At 39.2% G+C, this 18,378-nt stretch overlaps 1 protein-coding gene across 1 annotated transcript in view; it reads left to right on the top strand.

Annotated features, from left to right (window-relative positions):
- map2k5 (mitogen-activated protein kinase kinase 5) overlaps window positions 1–18,378 on the top strand; it is a 58,443-nt gene that overhangs the window by 18,968 nt on the left and 21,097 nt on the right. The window contains exons 9-17 of the mRNA XM_026937557.3: window positions 2,294–2,333; window positions 3,699–3,767; window positions 5,495–5,576; window positions 5,691–5,752; window positions 6,085–6,133; window positions 7,208–7,281; window positions 8,117–8,167; window positions 9,655–9,726; window positions 12,881–12,910. Coding sequence (XP_026793358.1) covers window positions 2,294–2,333; window positions 3,699–3,767; window positions 5,495–5,576; window positions 5,691–5,752; window positions 6,085–6,133; window positions 7,208–7,281; window positions 8,117–8,167; window positions 9,655–9,726; window positions 12,881–12,910 — 529 coding nt within the window. The remainder of the gene's footprint in view (window positions 1–2,293; window positions 2,334–3,698; window positions 3,768–5,494; window positions 5,577–5,690; window positions 5,753–6,084; window positions 6,134–7,207; window positions 7,282–8,116; window positions 8,168–9,654; window positions 9,727–12,880; window positions 12,911–18,378) is intronic.

Below are 18,378 nucleotides of genomic sequence, written 5' to 3'. Positions count from 1 at the left end.
TGTCTCTGTCTATCTGTCTGTCTCTGTCTGTCCTTCTTTTTCTCTGTCTCTCTGTGTTTGTCTGTCGGTTTCCCACTCTCTGTGTCTGTCTGTCTGTCTGACTTTTTGTCTGTCCCTCTCTTTCTCCTTCTCTCTGTCTGTCTCTCTCTCTGTCATTCTGTCTGACTCTCTCTCCCTGTCTGTCTTTCTGTCTGTCCCTCTTTTTGTCTGTCCCTCTTTTGTGTGTCTCTCTGTGTCTGCCTGTCTCTCTATCTCTTTCTACCTGTGTCTCTCTGTCTTTGTTTATCCTCTCTCTCTTTGTCTCCCACTCTCTCTGTCTGTCTCGCTGTGTCTGTTTCTCTGTCTGCAATGGGTTGGCACCCTGACCATGGTGTCCCCCGCCTTATGCCCCAAGTCCTTGTGCCCTGGGATAGGCTCCAGGTTCCCCGCGACCCTGTGTAGGATAAGCGGTACCGAAAATGGATGGATGGAAGTTCTAATTTAACTATTTGTTACCATGAATAACAAACCAGTCAGTGTTACGTGATCTATCTGTGTGTATTGAAAAATTGAGACTATGACCTCATTCTTACCTCATCATCATGCCCTCTGTCCCTCCTTCTACTCTGTGCCACCCCTCTCTCTCTCTCTCTGGCTGAGGTCAACAGCTGGCCATGGGTCATCTCAGGTGAGTGAGGGAGTCAGAGATGGAGAGAGTGTATGGTCTGGTGCATTCTGTAACACAAACCTGTGTGTGTGTTCGGATGGTTGCCATTGAGAGGCCCATGAATAGTACATGACGGAGCTTTCATTACAGCAGGCTCTGAAGTTTAAATAACACATGGTATAGAGACACGTTTACGGCGGTCAGGAGCAGTTCCCAACTGTCGCTACGGTTACATTACCCTGACCTCGGACCTGTCAGCCTTCAATCATTCATCCTATTCGGTGCCTGATAAAGGTCAAGGACAGAGACTAGATCTAGAGCAAGCAAGCGAAATCTTGTTATATGTTAACTATTGAAGAATAACTATGTACGTTGGTAAGCTGTGATGTGACTTCCTCTTGTGGAATGTCGTTTGGAATAAGGACGTGACTATATTTCAGCTTTAATATGCATAAACAATTCTAGCCACGTCACTTCCTATTTACTAATTCAGTGTATTTCCTTCACTCCTGGAATACTTCCCATATTTGTTAACTCTTGCCAAATTTAAGCAGCAGTACCTTCATTAAACTACATTTAATTGCACCTAGAAGGGAAAGTATGTCAAGATGCTTTACACAATTATAGATGGATTACAAATTATAAAGAATACTTTTTCTGCATGATGGTTTCAGACATCAGTTGGGATTTGGCTTGTCTGCATTTGGATATAGATGAATGTAATTTCCTGGAATTGGCTCTATCATAACATTCAAATGGCATGTGTCCCCAATAAACAAGTTCATGAGTGCACACCTGAAGATGTGGTGGAGTCTTTCAAGGTAACGTCTACCCACTCTGCGCTGACGGGTCAAGCTGGATTGAATGTCCCTGGTCTAAATGAGGCACGTTAGCCGGCCCGTCACATAGAAGTGTCATTAATTAAAGGGCTGTGGCATTTACGAGGTGTCTGGGGCAGAACCTAGATCAGCCATCTTTTCCACATTAATCACTCACATAATCGCATACGTGTGCAAGCGTCTGCTAACTGCATCAGAGAGGAAAGAAGAGACGATGGACAGAATATGTACACACAGTCTGTTACTTTGTGTTCTTTACTTTCACCTGCACACATAAACATGTCTGTCTATACGTCTATCTTTGTTCTCTTTCTCTAACACACACCTGTTGATCACAATTTTGTATTCCTTCTCAATCCAGCTCGTTCTTACATAGTGTCACCGTACTTATGTGTCTTTGTGTCATGCTAAGCCAAGCGCTCTCCTTTTCTGGTGCTCAGAATAATCTGTGAGCAAGCAGCATAATGAAGTAATCGCTATGTTGTTAATCTGTCTCATAAGGTAGAAGTGTGTATCTCGTGTATTACTGACTGACTCGTATAACCTCCGAGTTATCAGATTATTATCCGAGTACACATAAACATGTTAGATACGTTCTTGAGTTCTTGACAGTTTCACCTAGATTATTTTATACATGTAGGCATTCAAAATAATAAAAAGCAGTAAATTAAAAAAATAAAAATCAAATTTATCTGGATACAGGATTGACTAACTTCTAGCTATGTGCAGTTACTATATGCGACTGTATTGATGAATTAGCTGTCGAACAGATCAGTGTAAAAACTGTGACTCTCTCCCTTTCTAACAGAGCGTACCATCTCCTGGGGAAGAGGGTTCTAGCAGTGAAGGTAAGAGGAGGCATCTACACTTTATCCTAAAGATGTGTATGAGCTCTTGTAACAAGGAGGGAGAAGTGGTTCAAGAGTGGGTGTTTAATTTGCCCTGCGTGTGTATGTGTGTGTGTGTGTTTATAGAGTTATCCATGGCAGATAATGATAAATGACTGTTAACCTGGTGTTAATAGTGGCATACTAATTGGAGGGCAGGAGGAGTAAATGTAGCAGTCCATCACTCGACAGCTGAAGTTAAGCTTACTGAAGGCCCTGTGACCCCGACTGTCTCACACCTTCTTTACTTTCTCACTCTCTGCACTTTCCACTCTGTCTCTCTTTCTGTCTCTGCCTCTGTCTGTTTCTCTGCCTATCTGTCTGTGTCTCTGTGTGTCTCTGTGTCTCTCTCTCGCATGCTTGTTCTCTCTCTCTCTCTCTCTCTCTCTCTCTCTCTGGCTGTCTATTTCTCTGTCTTTCTCTTTGTCTCTATGTTTCTTTTCCTCTCTCGTACTGTCTGTCTCTGTCTGTCTTTCTTTTTCTCTGTCTCTCCGTGTTTGTCTTTCTGTTGTCTGTCTTTCTTTCTGTCAGTCTCCCACTCTCTGTGTCTGTCTGTCTGTCTGACTTTTTGTCTGTCCCTCTCTTTCTCCTTCTATCTGTCTATCTATCTATCTATCTATCTATCTACCTATCTATCTATCTATCTATCTATCTATCTATCTCTCTCTCTCTGCATCTGTCTGTCTGTCTCTGTCTCCCTGTCTTTCTGTGTGTCTCTCTGTGTCTGCCTATCTCTCTCTCTCCTTCTACCTGTGTCCCTCTGTCTCTGTTTATCCTCTCTCTGTCTCACACTCTCTCTGTCTGTCTCTCTGTGTCTGTTTCTCTGTCTGATTTTCTGTTTTTTCTGTCCCTCTTCCCCCCCATCTGCTCTTTTCCTGCTATGTTCCATCTCTCCTCTTTCGGCGTGTACTCTGATCTTTGGCCGGCATGGCCCAGTTCTCTGCTGTGCTGTGTGCTGGTGAAGCGGGCACGCCTAGCTGCCGTAAACGATCTCTCTCCACTGAGGGGTAACGGCACGGCCTCAGCCTTACTGCCTTACCTGTAATCAATTATTTCAATGGGAGGATGCTGATCTAACCTTAACTAAAGAAGCATTTTAGCTAATCTGAGGCTACATTACATGTGTTTTTCCACTCTGTTGAGCCAAGGAAGAGGGAGCGAGAAAGTGATAGAGTGGGAGAGATAGCAACCAATAGATACACTTCAGTATTGGTGTTAAACTACAGACTATTCAGCTGTGGCATTTCACATTTTATTTCCAGACTGTCTGTGTTTAAGATTTTTAAAGATTTTTTTAAAGAAGCCGATGTATTATGTGTATTGTAGGTCATTCCTCTTGATATCACAGTGGAACTGCAGAAACAGATCATGTCTGAGTTGGAGATCCTTTACAAGGTCAGACCCATTTTTTCTCTATCATATACACACACACACACACACACACACACACACACACACACACGCACACGCACGCACACACACACACACACACACACACACACACACACACACACACAAACAGTCCCCTCCAAAGTATTGAAACAGCAAGACCAATTCTTTTGTTTTTGCTATACACTGAAGACATTTTGGTTTGAGATCAAAAGATGAATATGAGATGATGGAATATGAATTTCAGCTTTCATTTCCTGATATTTTCATCTAGATGTGTTTACATCTTAGAACATGGCATCTTTAGTGGCAGACCACCCAATTTTTAGGTGAGCAAAAGTATAGGAAGAGATAGTCTTAAAGTAAATAACACTTAATATTTGCTTGCATATTCCTTGCCCTGCAATAACTGCATCAAGCTGGTGATCCACTGACAACACCAACTGTTCCATTCATCTTTTGTGATGCTTTTCCAGGCTTGTATTGCAGCCTCTTTCAGTTTTGTTCATTTTGGGGGGTTTCTTCCTTCAGTCTCCTCTCCAGGAAGTGAATGAGAATTGAAGTGCATGTTAAATTGAGTTATCGTCTGGGGATTGACTTGGCCAGTCTAAAACCTTCCACTTTTTTTCCACTGATGAAGTTCTTTGTTGTGTTGGCAGATTTGAGTCATTGTTTTACTGCATGATGAAGTTACTCCCAATTAGATTGGATGCATTTCTCTGTAAATTGGAAGACAGAATGTTTCTGTAGACTTCTGAATTCATTCTGCTGCTACCATCATGGGTTATATCATCAATAAATATTAGTGAGCTCGTTCCTGAAGCAGCCATGCAAGCCCAAGCCATGACACTACCTCCACTATGCTTGACTGATGAGCTTGTATGTTTTGAATCATGAGCAGATCCTTTCTGTCTCCACACTTTGGTTTTTCCATCACTTTGGTAGAGATTAATCTTGATACCAGAACTTTTGTGGCTTATCTATGTATTTCTTTTTGAATTCCTATCTGGCCTTCCGATTCTTACTGCTGATGAGTGGCTTGAATCTTGTGGTATGGCCTTTATATTTCTGCTCTTGAAGTCTTCTTCAAACGGTGGATTGTGATACCTTCACCCCTGCCCTGTGAAGGTTGTTGATGTCACTGACTGTTTTTGGGGTTTTATTCACAGTGTCTCAACTGCTGCTGTTTTCCTGTTCGATGTCTGGTTGTTAGTACACCAGTAGTTAGTTTCTTTTTCAGGACATTCCAAATTGTTGTATTGGCTATGCCCAGTGCTTATGCAGTGGTTCTGATCGATTTTCCCATAGATATCTCTCTGGTCTTCATGTTGGTTTATTCTTTTTAACAACAAATGCAGTCTTCACAGGTAAGACCCATGGCTCACACCATTCAGAGCTATTAATTGTATTAACAATGAATCTAACAGGGAACACCTAGGCAACAAGAAACACTTGTCAGTCCAGTATATTCCAAAATCCAATATCCAAAATATTTTTTATCACTTGAAAAATGGATGGGTTCAAACAAAAAATGCCGTGTTCTAAGTCATTTAACACATCTAGATGTAAATATCAGGAAATGAAGCAAAAGCAAAAGAATTAGCATTGCCATTTCAAAGGGGACTGTATATATTTCTCTTTCTCAGATTCTGTGATGTAAGCTTTGTACAATTCTTCAATGTCTATTCATTAGGGTTTCATCTCGTTTGATTCATTATTTATTTGGTTTTCAGTGCGACTCACCATACATCATAAAGTTCTACAGTGCTTTCTTTGTGGAGAACCGAATATCTATATGCACTGAATTTATGGATGGTAAGTTTTATTTAATCATTTGTTAGAGTGTGTGTACATTGACGAGATGCAGCTCTTCGATTAGGTATATTGTTGCTTCTAACTGAGTAAATTATTATTACATTCTGTGTGTAGGTGGGTCTCTGGATGTTTACAGGAGGATTCCAGAGCATGTCCTGGGCCGGATTGCTGTGGCAGTGAGTCTCTTATTTATTATTATCATTAATGCTCTCTGGAACTTCTGGCCGCTCCCTAACTCTGTATGTGCCACAGCCTCTTTTCTTGGTAAACTGCTGTATTCATTATTAATAGTTTCATGGCTTGAATTTGCATAAAGGAACTTGATAGGCTGTTAAGTCTTGTGACACGATAACCTGCCTGTCATATGTTCACTCTGATTTTCCAATGAGATTTTCAGTTTCTGCTGTTTCTTAAAATTATTTTTATACTTTGATCAGTCTAAAAGGAAACCTTTTTTTTATAAAGTTTAAAAAATATGCTGTAATTGTGGATCTAAATGCTTGTCTAGGTGGTGAAAGGACTGACGTATTTGTGGAGCCTGAAGATTTTGCATCGAGGTGAGCCAAAGAGCTCCAGCTCTACTAATAATCCGTAGATCGTTTGTGTTTTCTAGTAGTAGTTGATCAACGCAGCTGGGATTGTGGTTTTGAGAGTCTTCTCAAATTTTAATATTTTACTATTCTTATATTTTTAAGAGTTGAAGCATATTTAAAGTCATATCATTTTTCCACTGCAATTAAACTTTCCTTTTGATGATGGCGCATGTGTTTGTATTTGACAGACGCAATATTGAGAAGTAATGAACAGAACTATTAAATGCTGAGCAAAAGCTTTACTAAATGATGTCGTCTTTACTGAATGGCAGCACAATATTTCAGCCTGTAGCCCTGCTGCTGCAGCGCGGGCTCTGACATTGGTTAAAATTCAAACTTCCTAAAAATTTCTAACTGCCACATAGTGTAGGATTAATAAACTTTATGTGATCACATTGGCAATGAAGGTTTATATTAATCTGTCAGTGCAGCTATTCACATGGTATATTTATTAAACTAGTAACAGAAATAAATGTGAAAGCAGTGACTAGTGTAGAAAGCATTTTGGATCAGTTAAGTTGTTGCTTCTGGTGTAAAATGGGTTTAATTGGCAAACCTGAGATACCCTGTTGCAGTTTAAGACTTGTAATGGAATTATACTGCACATTATTGGAAAACGTATTACCTCTTCGTCCCGTGAGCTTTATATCTGGCAGCCCGCTCCGGCCCACATGAGAGTATAAGAACGCTCGCAGTCCCAGTGCACACCGTGAAAGCGCTGCTCTCTGCATCAAATTATTTCCAGATGAGGCTTTTCTTTTTCAGATTTTTTCACTGATTTTTGTATGGACGTTATGCATAATGAATAACTTAGTAGTGATTTCAGAGGATCAGAGGATTTCAGAGGATTCAGATATCTATGCACATCCCTATATCCCTAAATATCCCTAGGCCAGTCACCTTACTACTAGACATTTCAAATGACCAAACTGACTGAAAATGGTTAATTTTTTGTGTTTTTTTTTTGTGAATGTGGTTCATTATTTAAAAAAAAAGTCAAATAAAGTGAGTAAAAGACAGTGTCTGGCTTCTGTGCAGATGTGAAGCCTTCCAACATGCTCGTGAACACAAGGGGCCAAGTAAAACTGTGTGACTTTGGAGTCAGCACGCAAGTACGTCCTGTTGTTTGTAATGTGTCTTTGTGCGTGTGCGAGTGCGTATGTGTGAGAGAGAGAGAGTGTGAAAGCGAAAGCCTATTTGCAGGCATGTTCCAATCAGATATGCATTGTCCTATCAGGCGTGATCTCTTCATTCTCTTCTTTCATTGTTGCCTGTCAGTCCTGTGTTCCCACTGGGGATCAGTCTCTTCACTCTCTAACCCCATCTTCATCACTCATGTGTCTCTCAGCTCTCTAATTACCACACTGACCAGGGGTGCTTTTAAATTTAGTGTCAGCGTGTGTGTGGTGACAATAACGGCATCTTTTCCCCCATCTCTAATACACACAGACACGAGTGTAACAATTAAACCCACACACTCCGCCTTTAATTAGTATTCATACAGCGTGCGCCGGACCTACAGTTGAGGTGTTGTGTGCATACGTGTGTGTGTGTCTGCACACGTGCACCACTCTTCCTATAATCGTACATATAACGCTTCAGTGTGTTAGGTTTCCTTTTCCGTCACGTGCTCTCTCTCTCTCTCTCTCTCTCTCTCTCTCTCTCTCTCTCACACACACACACACACACACACACACACACACACACACACACACACAGATACCAGGCAATGGTGAAATACTCATTGTGTTTGCTCTCATCTATTTTATCTACACACGCACAATATCGTAAAGCCATGACTTTTCTCCATAGAGTGGGTTCTAGATCAGCTTCCAGTTGTTACCTCTTGCCTTTAATATTCCATTATAAGAAAAACCATGGGCCTGAGTTTTTGGCTGAGTTATATCATCTTTGTAAAAATTGCTGTGTTTCTGCTCTTCTCTGCAGCTGGTAAACTCTATTGCTAAAACCTACGTCGGAACCAACGCATATATGGCGGTAAGTGAGCTCACAATGAAGAATTGAGTCTTCTTTCATAAAGTAGAAAAATTGAGTCTTCTTTCATGCTTACAAGTATAACCTTGTAAGCAAGCCATTCAGTAGAGTCAGCCTTAAATGATTCCCGTAGATATAATCTCAAATCGGCGAGTTTTACCCACACTGGACTTCAAATGAGGACCTTGAGAGATGAAATGGGCAGTTCAAGCATTCATAGTCTACAAAGAGCCGTCCTTTATACCTGTGACTTTTGTGGAATCTCTTTATTCTCATAGCAGCGTTGAACTTTGTAAATCTAGATACTGTAATTGAGTTGCAATAATGTCAGTGATGCTAAGTCACCTCATATATAAACTTTTATTTAAAAGGGTTTCAGCGGTTCCCAGCTTTCACAAGGGTCACTGATGTTAAACACTGATGCTAGCCACAGACATTATTCTCCCACTGCTCTTTATTTGCAACCCAGCGGGGTGCGTGTGTGGAATAGAGGATATGATTTGTAAATTAAATGATATCATGTCCTCTCTCAGTTGTTCTCCCCGCGGTCTGACACACAGTGTTCAGTAATGGAGTCTATGCAGGTTGCAGCTGTTCTATCTGTAATTAGGTCAATATGGCATATTAGAGTGTAAAAGGCCACTGAGAGCTCTGTATTGCAGAACTGCAAGGAATTTTATATAAAATGCTCACTCATCGTACAACATGCAATGGATATACACCTTCAGTGTACACCCCCTCCTAAGAGGGAACTGCACAAGTGAGCAATCAGATATAAAGCTCGAGAGACAAACAAAGACCAGCTTCATTAGTACGCCATGCATTTACACTGCTCATTCATTCATCCTTAGTAACTGCCTGCTACAGGTCATGTTGTTTTAAATCTAGCCAGTTAAATTAAGCTACTAGTCCATCCAGTTAAATTAGGCTCCAACCAATTATGAACTCGGGTGATGTAGCTGAGGTTAAGGAACTGTCAGTGCCAGAATTAACAGACTATGCTGACAATGCTGATATTTCCAATTAATTAAAAAAAAAAAAATCCCAAACAAGAAGCCTTCTGGTTAAGGCCGTGCCCACTTCTGCTTTAAATACAAATACAAATATGGACATTTGGAGCACTAAACAGATTTAGATACAGATACTGTTGTTGTTTTACACCCCTACTGTGCACGATTTGTCCTGGACCTCCACAAGAACCTGAGCAGTAGACCATACTCCATACAGTGGTGACACCGACATGGTAGTGTGTATGACCCTGGAATGTTCGTATCAGGTGCAGCGACAATGTTGGAGATTTTAAACATTGTACATTATTGGGCTACTTTATTAGGCTTAGCTTGTTAGTCCTCCACTGATGAACGGAGTAGAGTGGGCCTAATAAACTACATAGCAACAGATGCATTACAGTCACCTGTATGGTTAGTGTACCTAAAAAAACAACCAATCATTTTGTTCTAATATATTATGTGCATGTCTGTGTTTTGCAGCCAGAGCGAATATCAGGGGAACAATATGGAATTCATTCAGATGTATGGAGTTTAGGAATTTCTTTCATGGAGGTAAAGCCTTCACTTTTTTTTTTTGGACACTATATGTAGTTCACAACACAGCTCATGCTCTCTGCTGATCTCAGAATTTGATTCACATTGAAGGCATTTGTTTAATATCCCACATTCTGTAGTAGTCTCCTCGTCTACTGGAGGTCTGCTGAAATACACATTTCCTGTATGTGGCTTTTACATACACACACACACACACACACACACACATATATATATATATATATATAAACCCAAACTGTGTGCTAAAGGTGATATTGCATGTAAGTAGAGCAATTTCTAACAGACCTCACTGGAGTCATGCTGTTAGCTGAAGCTGATCTACAATGCCATTATTTTACACCCTACATAGTGCACATAGTGAATAAGAAGCCATTTGGGATTCTGCTCAGCGGTGCAAATTATTCATGAATGAAGTTAAGTTAGATGGCAAATCTTTAGTTGGATCCCTGGTAACCTCATAATATAAAGTGTACTTGAATATGTGTGAGAAAAATTGTTGTCGGTTGATAAATAAAATCAAATAAAAATTATGATATTCCCTCTACATAAATTTCCTTGTTTAGGATGGTGGCAATAATACGAATAAAAATATAATGCAACTTTTAGAAAAAGAAATTTGATGGCTCTAGTTCATACCATTTATTTTTCAGTTAAAATATTTATTGGTAATGTTTTAAGCCTGTAAGTGTTTTACAATGATTTTCTCGAATCTGGTGGTGTGGGTTAATTTCCTGTGACCGCACGGCTCTGAGAGTAGTCCTGGCTGTAACATAAACGAAAAGGTTTAGTTTTTATGCGCATGTTCGAATACATTATCATTTCTATAGTAACAGTTTGTTCTCGTATGGCAGACGCTCCACGTAATCTAAGCCTAAACATAAACAGATATTTTTAAAGTGTGTTGTTATTTAACAAAGGAAAAAAAACTTTGATATGATGAAGGACATCATAGGTTTATTTAACATTTATGGAAGGAGTCTCAGGTGTCAGCACTTTGTAACAGTCAGTAAGTTTTCTGACTTCAGAGTCTTCAGGACAGAGGTGTTTACACTTTCCATTTTCTCTGTAACAAGAGAGATAAAAGCAGAGGCTGGTAAGAGAATGACTGTTTATAGCTGCTGTAACATAAATGATGCCAGGAATGATTGTTCTAAACGTTCCACAGCATGTAACTATAGGCTGTTACAAAGCATGACATGTCATTTATTAATAAATAAAAAATTGGCATTGTTGGCAAATTGCTGTGGTGTAAGCGGAATAACACAGTCTGGCCTGTGCTTTTTTTATGCAAAAATAATCCAGTAATTCTCTGCTGCACATCAGGACTTATCACACCACCCCGGCGTGGATTATTTTCCTATAACGGCCCGATCCATCTGGTGTTATTCCTGACACAGCATTGCATGGCTGCAGACCCTTTTTAAAGTGAGAAACATGACGTTTTTACAATTTGATTATTTTTCTCATCCCTATTCAAAGCATGAAGCTTTTAATACAAGCACCAAACACACACTTGAGGCAGTTTACACAATAGAAACATCTGTGGTGTGTGTGTGTCAGCATGGTTAAGCTCAAGATTGTTTTGTGTGTGTGTGAGCATGTGTTACAATTCATTGCGGCTATGAACTTTGGTGTGTTTGGATGGTGTGTGTGTGTGTGTTAGCTAAGAGATATTAATAGTCCCTGCAGGCAGCCTGTCCAAACAGATGTTGCCCTAAAGCTATGCATGGATCACACTCAGAATCTCCCACTGACTGCAGTAAAGACCTATGCACACACACACACAAACACACACACATGCATGCACGCATGCATGCACACAGTTTCTCTTTTCACTCATTGTCTCCTTCTGTCTTTCTTTTCCACCTTTAACACCACTGGAGCCCTCACACACCCATTGATTGCAGATGTGCATAACTATTTAAAATTCAAAACAGAAAAATGGATCTATAGTGTGTGTGAGAGTGTGTGTGTGTGTGCGCGCCCATGTGTGCAATAGATTTTGAGATAGTATTTGAGGAAAGCTGCGTATTTAAAACTGTATTGATCACCTGGCACATAATTAGTGCACTGTGTTCTATATACCTCTGTTTCTCCACTTCGCTTTGCAGTCACTTGAGCAGTTGTTTTCATGATTTTCTGAATTTATTTGAGACTGTAACATGGTGTACATGTATGTCAGAGTGCATTCCTTCAAACGAACAGGCTACCGTTTAAATTCCTGTAGTAAATTTGCCGTGCTAGTAGTTTACATCAGCTCTATTGATTTTTAATTTGTTTTTGTCAGCAACTCTCAGTGGTTGTGACAAATAGGCTTCCTGTATTTGTCAATACTGTTGAATATCTTAACAATTATAACAGTTATTGATTTGGAGTAGGGAAAAAAGACATTTGTCAAATTTATTGACTGGGCTTTTTGTTGATGATGTCCTGGTCGGTGAGGTCAGTTGTGCTACTTCATGCCTCACAGTCAGGAAGAATTAGCCAATGAACTTCACTGTTTAATAATATTAATCTTGCAACTGGAGCCAACAAGTTCTTATGCTAATTCAGGTCAGAGATGAAATGTGAATATAATCTGATTAAACTGTTAAGTCCTGTTTAATTAAGACAAAATGCTTCATGTAGACTTTTGAAGCATCACCACATTACAGGTTATTTATTTAACCAGACTTTCACCTATTTCTCCCTTCCTTTTCCATTTCTCTGTCTATTTTGCTGTTTTACTGGCATTCAGTGTTTGGGAAGGAATAAAATAAAGTCCACCACTCGGAGTGTTTAGGCGTGTTGCACTCCAGTTTGTCCTGAAACCTTTTTTTTCTTAATCCAGTGGATGCCTCAGTCTCTCAGTGAGTGGCACATTAAGCCTTTTGAACAGTATTGTTGAAACACAAGCTGTAGGGTAAAGTGTACAAGTTGCTGTACACTTCACTTGCTGTTTGCGATAAATGGATTTGGGAGCAGAGGGATTTAAACAGCATTTTGGGTATTATTTGAGGTAAGTAAGTTTTTAACCGACTTTTATCAGAGATTTCTGGTAGACGGTAAGTGTGAGGATGAGTGCGTCTGTTTGTGCATCAGTGTTGGTCACTATCTACTCAACTTGATTTGCATTAATTGCCTCATTGTTGTTGTTTTTTACCTTTTACAGCTGGCTCTTGGCCATTTCCCCTATCCCCAGGTGAGTTTCTTCATGCTCTGTGTTTTTCCTTACAGACACATGCAATAATCTGTAATAATATATGTCTATACATAGATAAATCCTGCCTGTGAATCAGTACGATGACAGTGATTTCCAGACAGCGTTTTTTTTCAGTAGTGCTTATATATTGGGTTTTACGGTAACCACCAGGCGCTTGGGGATGTAAAGCTGCAACTCATTCTTAATAATTACTGTACATAATGTAATTTCCTACAATAGCTTGTTAATTTTAACTGTGTTAATATAATATAAATAACAAGTATAATATTCTAACGAACATCTTAGTTCTATCATTTTCAATAACTAGATCAAATTGATGATTTATTAATAATATGATCTCTATTGTTCTTTAATATGAAACCAGTTTACAAAATATGCAAGGGGGTGATTCCACATCAAATCAACCGTGGAGTGAAACCGGATTTCATTTATTTATTTTTTTTCCGCCATCTGTTATGAGAACAAAAACACCCAAGTTTTTTGAGTCAACTCTCACTCGTTATGAAATGGCAGCCATTTTAAATTCGGCCCAGACACACTTTATGACGTGCCGTGCCCCCTTTTTTAAACCCTTTTCCTTTAATAACTCTATAATAAAAGTATACATGCTATGAAGGTAAAACTTGGTATATTACATAAACCATTGATCAATGATTTTTTAACTTATCATTAAAATCTGTAGTCATTTCAATGATGAGTGAAAAAGAAAATCAGAAATAGTGATGCATTTCATTTTTGAGGCTGATTAAAATTTTCAGCGTGTGAACAATAAATAGTATATTCTTGCAAAGGATCTCTGAAACGATATGCTCCTTTATTTTTTACTGCTTTGTTTTTAGAAATAGGAAAGCAAATTTTTGAAAAATCTGTAATGTATTGTAAATTTTCCTGTTTTTGACATATATCTTCAGTGTACTAAAATTTTGATCCTGGTTATGGCCTTGGGCTGAATAACCTTCTTTTTAGCCATGATCCAGTTTTCTGTTTCCAGTCCTGATGAGCCAGTGATTTCTTACATCACACCAATTGCAAGCAGTAGTTTTCCTCTCTGTTAACCTGCAGTTAAAACCATGACCCCGGATTATAATCAGGATTTTTTCTTATTTAGGATACACATAGTCGACTTTAGAGTGTAATTTTTTTTATGTTTTATGTTTGTATCCTTCCAATATCATCCTAGCCAATTTCCACTTATGATTGCACTCTGATACATTGTGGGACAGCTACCAATCTGGAGAAGTCAGGACTTCACACATTCTTTCCTTAACACAAGTCCTCTACATCTTTTCAGTGACTGTAGTTGGACGGGTTAAAAGACGCCTGTGATTGGCTAGGGGTTCTCTGAGTGACAGGGGAGAGGGGAAAGCCGTAGTTTGGTCACAGATGGAGAAAATATATGTGTAAATATATATAAATCCCCCAGGGGATTAATAACTATCAATCAGAACCATAGCTGGAGAATTGCTGAAAGTTTGATATTATTACTCAATAGTAGATAAAGGCTTTACAGGATCTTTGAATCGTTATATGAAAGTGTGTAGTCACACACACTAAAGCTGCCTTTTTGAAGCACACCGAAAGTGTGTAGGGGCTCTTTAATGAGGGAAATGTTGACTAATGCTCAATAAATTACTCCCAGCATGCCTGTTGGGTTAATTAGCATATTAAACCAGAGCAGCCACTCAGGGCAGCTCATGGAAAACAGGAAGAAACACTCAGCGGCTACATCTAGTGCCAAGACCTTGAGTATTAAAGTACATGTGTTTATTTATGTAGGCAGAGTACATACATTAGCTATACACATGAGTAGGAGATTTAAGAAGTTTGTGCTTTTGTTTGGTCAGTAAGGATAGTGTGTCCGCATTTAGGCCTTTTTGAACATGTGTGTGAGAGAGAAAGTGTGTGTTGCCCAAGCTTACTGCCTGAGGCACATCACATTTGTAAGTGTTTTTCACTGCTCTCTATCAGGGTCTATTGTCATGTTAATACGACAAGTGCTATTACATAAAATAGTTCATGCACACACAAACGCACAATAATAATCTCTTTGTACCATCAGCCACATTTCACCTACTTTCCTCTGACTCAAGCTGGTATTTTAGATCCAGCTAAATTAATGCAGTTATAGATCCAGTAACTGTTTTATTATTTTTTTTAAATTAAAAATCTTGATGTAGAGAGAATATTAAAAGAAAAGGAAAAGTGGATTTTTAAGGGCCTGATTCATCTTAAGCAGATTTGTGTGTGTGTGTGTGTGTGTGTCTTCAGACCTCTGTGTCATGTCAGCAGAATTGTAGTGCATTGCGCAGTCATTGGGCAGCGTCATCCACAGTTTGATTAGAGAAATGGTGATTTAAATCTGTAGGAACTTTTCCGTTCTTGGCAAACAGTGCCACGGGCACTACACTGAAGCTCGTCGTGTTTTTACACCCCATTAATTTATTACTCACCCTCTTCCTCTAATATCCTTTTCTTTCTTTCTTTTTCTCTCTCATTGCCCCCCTTCTCTCTTTACATCTCTAAATTTCATTTGGTGAGAAGAAAAGGGTCAAGAATGGAAAGGGAGAGGAGGAGAGAGTGAGTGAAGGGAAAGACAGGACCTCCTGCTGCCTCTGCGTTTTTGCTCTTGATGTTAATTTTCACAGCTCCATATGGTGCTGCAGACTCTTCACCTACAGGCATCACAGGCACACACAGAGCCCAGTGTGCATGCACACACACACACACACACACACACACACTACCTCAGGCTTGGCCTGTCATTTACAGCAAGCCATGCATCTGTGTGTTCTCACTCTCTCTCTCTCTCTCACACACACACACACACACACCCTCATGTATGCAAACAGTCACCCATGTAATGCTCCTTTGCCTGCTGCGATTCTCTAAAAGGACACGAGAGTTCACACTGTAAACTCAAAACCCTAACTTGGTGTGAACAGTTTGTGTTGCACGTGTGTGTCTGTATTCCTGCAAATGTGTGCACGTTATCCTGTCTTGTCATTGATTATAAAAGACTCTTTAATTCCGTCTCACCCCATGTTGAGATTAATTTGCATTCTTTGTCAGGAGTTAATGGCGTCTCTCGATGGCTCGCTCGGAGAATCTTTGAAGACTGCAGACTCGCTGGCATGTGTATACAGCCGCCGGCGCTTTTTCCTCTGATTGATTTGTTGTTGCCTTTTGTGTTCTCCGGCTGTTTCTGTTTTGGATCTGTTTTTTTTTTCTTTTCATATTCATCCAAACATACTGTATGAAATTGCTTTTTGCTCGAGCTTTGATTTGAGGCTTGAATTAATAGGAAATGTTTAAATGGTTTTATTTAAGTGGTCAAAATCATGTTGGACATTTGTTTTCCACGTTACTGTTCTGTCATGGATGTGAAATAATTTCAGTTTTGCAGTTCTTACCTATAAAAGTCAACTTTCATTTCAGATAATTAAAAGGTTAAATAGTTAAAACTTAAGAAACTTTCAAGTTTAAGTCTAAAATAGCTGTTAGACTAAACGTGAATAACATTTACCTGGTGAATCTTCGAAAATGGAAGCAAATCCTCTGTGGGAAAGTGGAAGGGAATCCTGTGGTCTCTCCTTCCATTTCTTCTTGTCCTCATTTCCAAAAGTGTGAACAAGGCCATAATTTTTATTAATGAAATGCTGGGACTCAAGGAAGCCACACTTCTGTTTCAAATTGTGCAATAGGCAGTCCATTCTGCACTTATACATCATCTACATGACTATCTGGTACCTGAATTTTGTGGTAACATCAAATCAACCTTCAAATGTTCTACATTTTATGGAAATGACAAATTACTGTGTAATATTGGCTATTCATAAAATTGCTAGTGCCCTCTGATGGCTCTGTACTTTCCGCTCCATAGAGCACGCTGCGACCGCTGATTTTTTTTTTTTCGACGGTTATAGTACATAATCTGGATATTACAGCGCACTACATCTCACTGAAGTTCCCAGTGTGAACTCCATTTCAACGAATCGTTTAATAGGAATTTTATAGGAATGCTTCACATGTCTGCATTTTTTTTCTTCTGGGTTCTGTGGTTTCTTCCCACTTGCCCAAAACCTGCTGGTAGGTGGATTGGCTATGCTAGATTGCCCCTAGATGTGGATGTCTATGTGCACAATGCCCTGCACCCTGACCCTGAGCAGCATAAAGTGCTTACTGAAGATGAATGAATGAATGAATGAATGAATGTTTTACATAAGTGAAAAACAAAGCATCCTCAGTCTCACTGTCCCCAGCTCACATTGGTTTTAATTTGGTTAAAGCTAAGCTGCTGGACTTTATCGCATTTCTGCCTTGTGTAATCTTATCATTATAAATTATCATTATAAACTTATCATTATAATCATCTCTTTGAAAATGAACTCACTGAAATGCTGATTAAGACAAAATGTTGGATATAGTTTTAAAAAGAATGTTGATTAACTACAAAAGATATTTTCTCGATCAGATTTTTGGAACAGGCCAAGAAAAATGGCTTACCATGATAAAAAAAAACAAGAAACCATGGAAATCACATTGGGGTCCAGGGACCCTGAGGTGTTTGTGAAGTATAATCATGGGGTGAGGGAATTTTCACAGTGGTGAAAATCGCAACCCACTATTACATTATTATATTAAATTATTATAGTTATTATATTAGCCTGTTAAACTGATCGGGTGAACCCGAGGGGTTTAATCCATACCTAACTAAGCCAAAAATAACAGCATTAATAACTTGAATTTAATAACAACTTCAATTCTGTAGTTTTAATTTTAATTCTGATGTGTTATTGTGAGTGGTCATGATATAAAAGCTAACTAATATAACCAAATTAAATAAAAATTATTGTACACATTTAAATAATTAAATTATTGTACACATTTAAATAATGAGCCTAATATTTAAATAGTTGGATTATGTTCATAAAACAAATCTGGACTCCTGGCTGCAAAACTTCTCCATAGCCATATCATTAATTGTTATTTGGATTTAGTACCAGATTTTACTTCTGGATTGATGGCGTTAAGTTATCGGTGGTGCCTGTATGCTGACTCTTGGATTATTTAAAAAGTGCAGAGCATTGTGTAATTGAAAGCGTGTACACCTGCAGAACTCCACACCAGGAGCCGTTCATTTCAGCAGTGCGATGATGGCAGGACGATGAGGCCTGAGCGGATCAGGAGAGCGGCAGCCTCCTGCGACAACGAAAAGTGCAGTTTCAGCTCAACTGCTGAATGCGTGAGAATGATGCAGGCAGCTGGTGCTCAATGACCCTGATCAGACAAAAGCCCATCATCTCACTGCCTCGTCCTCTGTACTGTAAGCAGATTATACAGTTAGAGAGAAGACTCTAATTTTCTGTAACAACTTGAATTTGAATTAGTTGCTAGCGTACCTATTATAGTCTGTGTGATTGTGTTGTTATGCTATTATACTGTTGGGA

The sequence above is a fragment of the Pangasianodon hypophthalmus genome, chromosome 25 (genome assembly GCF_027358585.1).
Source record: "Pangasianodon hypophthalmus isolate fPanHyp1 chromosome 25, fPanHyp1.pri, whole genome shotgun sequence".
Lineage (NCBI taxonomy): Eukaryota > Metazoa > Chordata > Actinopteri > Siluriformes > Pangasiidae > Pangasianodon > Pangasianodon hypophthalmus.
The sequence above is the reverse complement of the archived record's forward strand: the minus strand, read 5'-3'. Positions and strand labels throughout refer to the sequence as shown.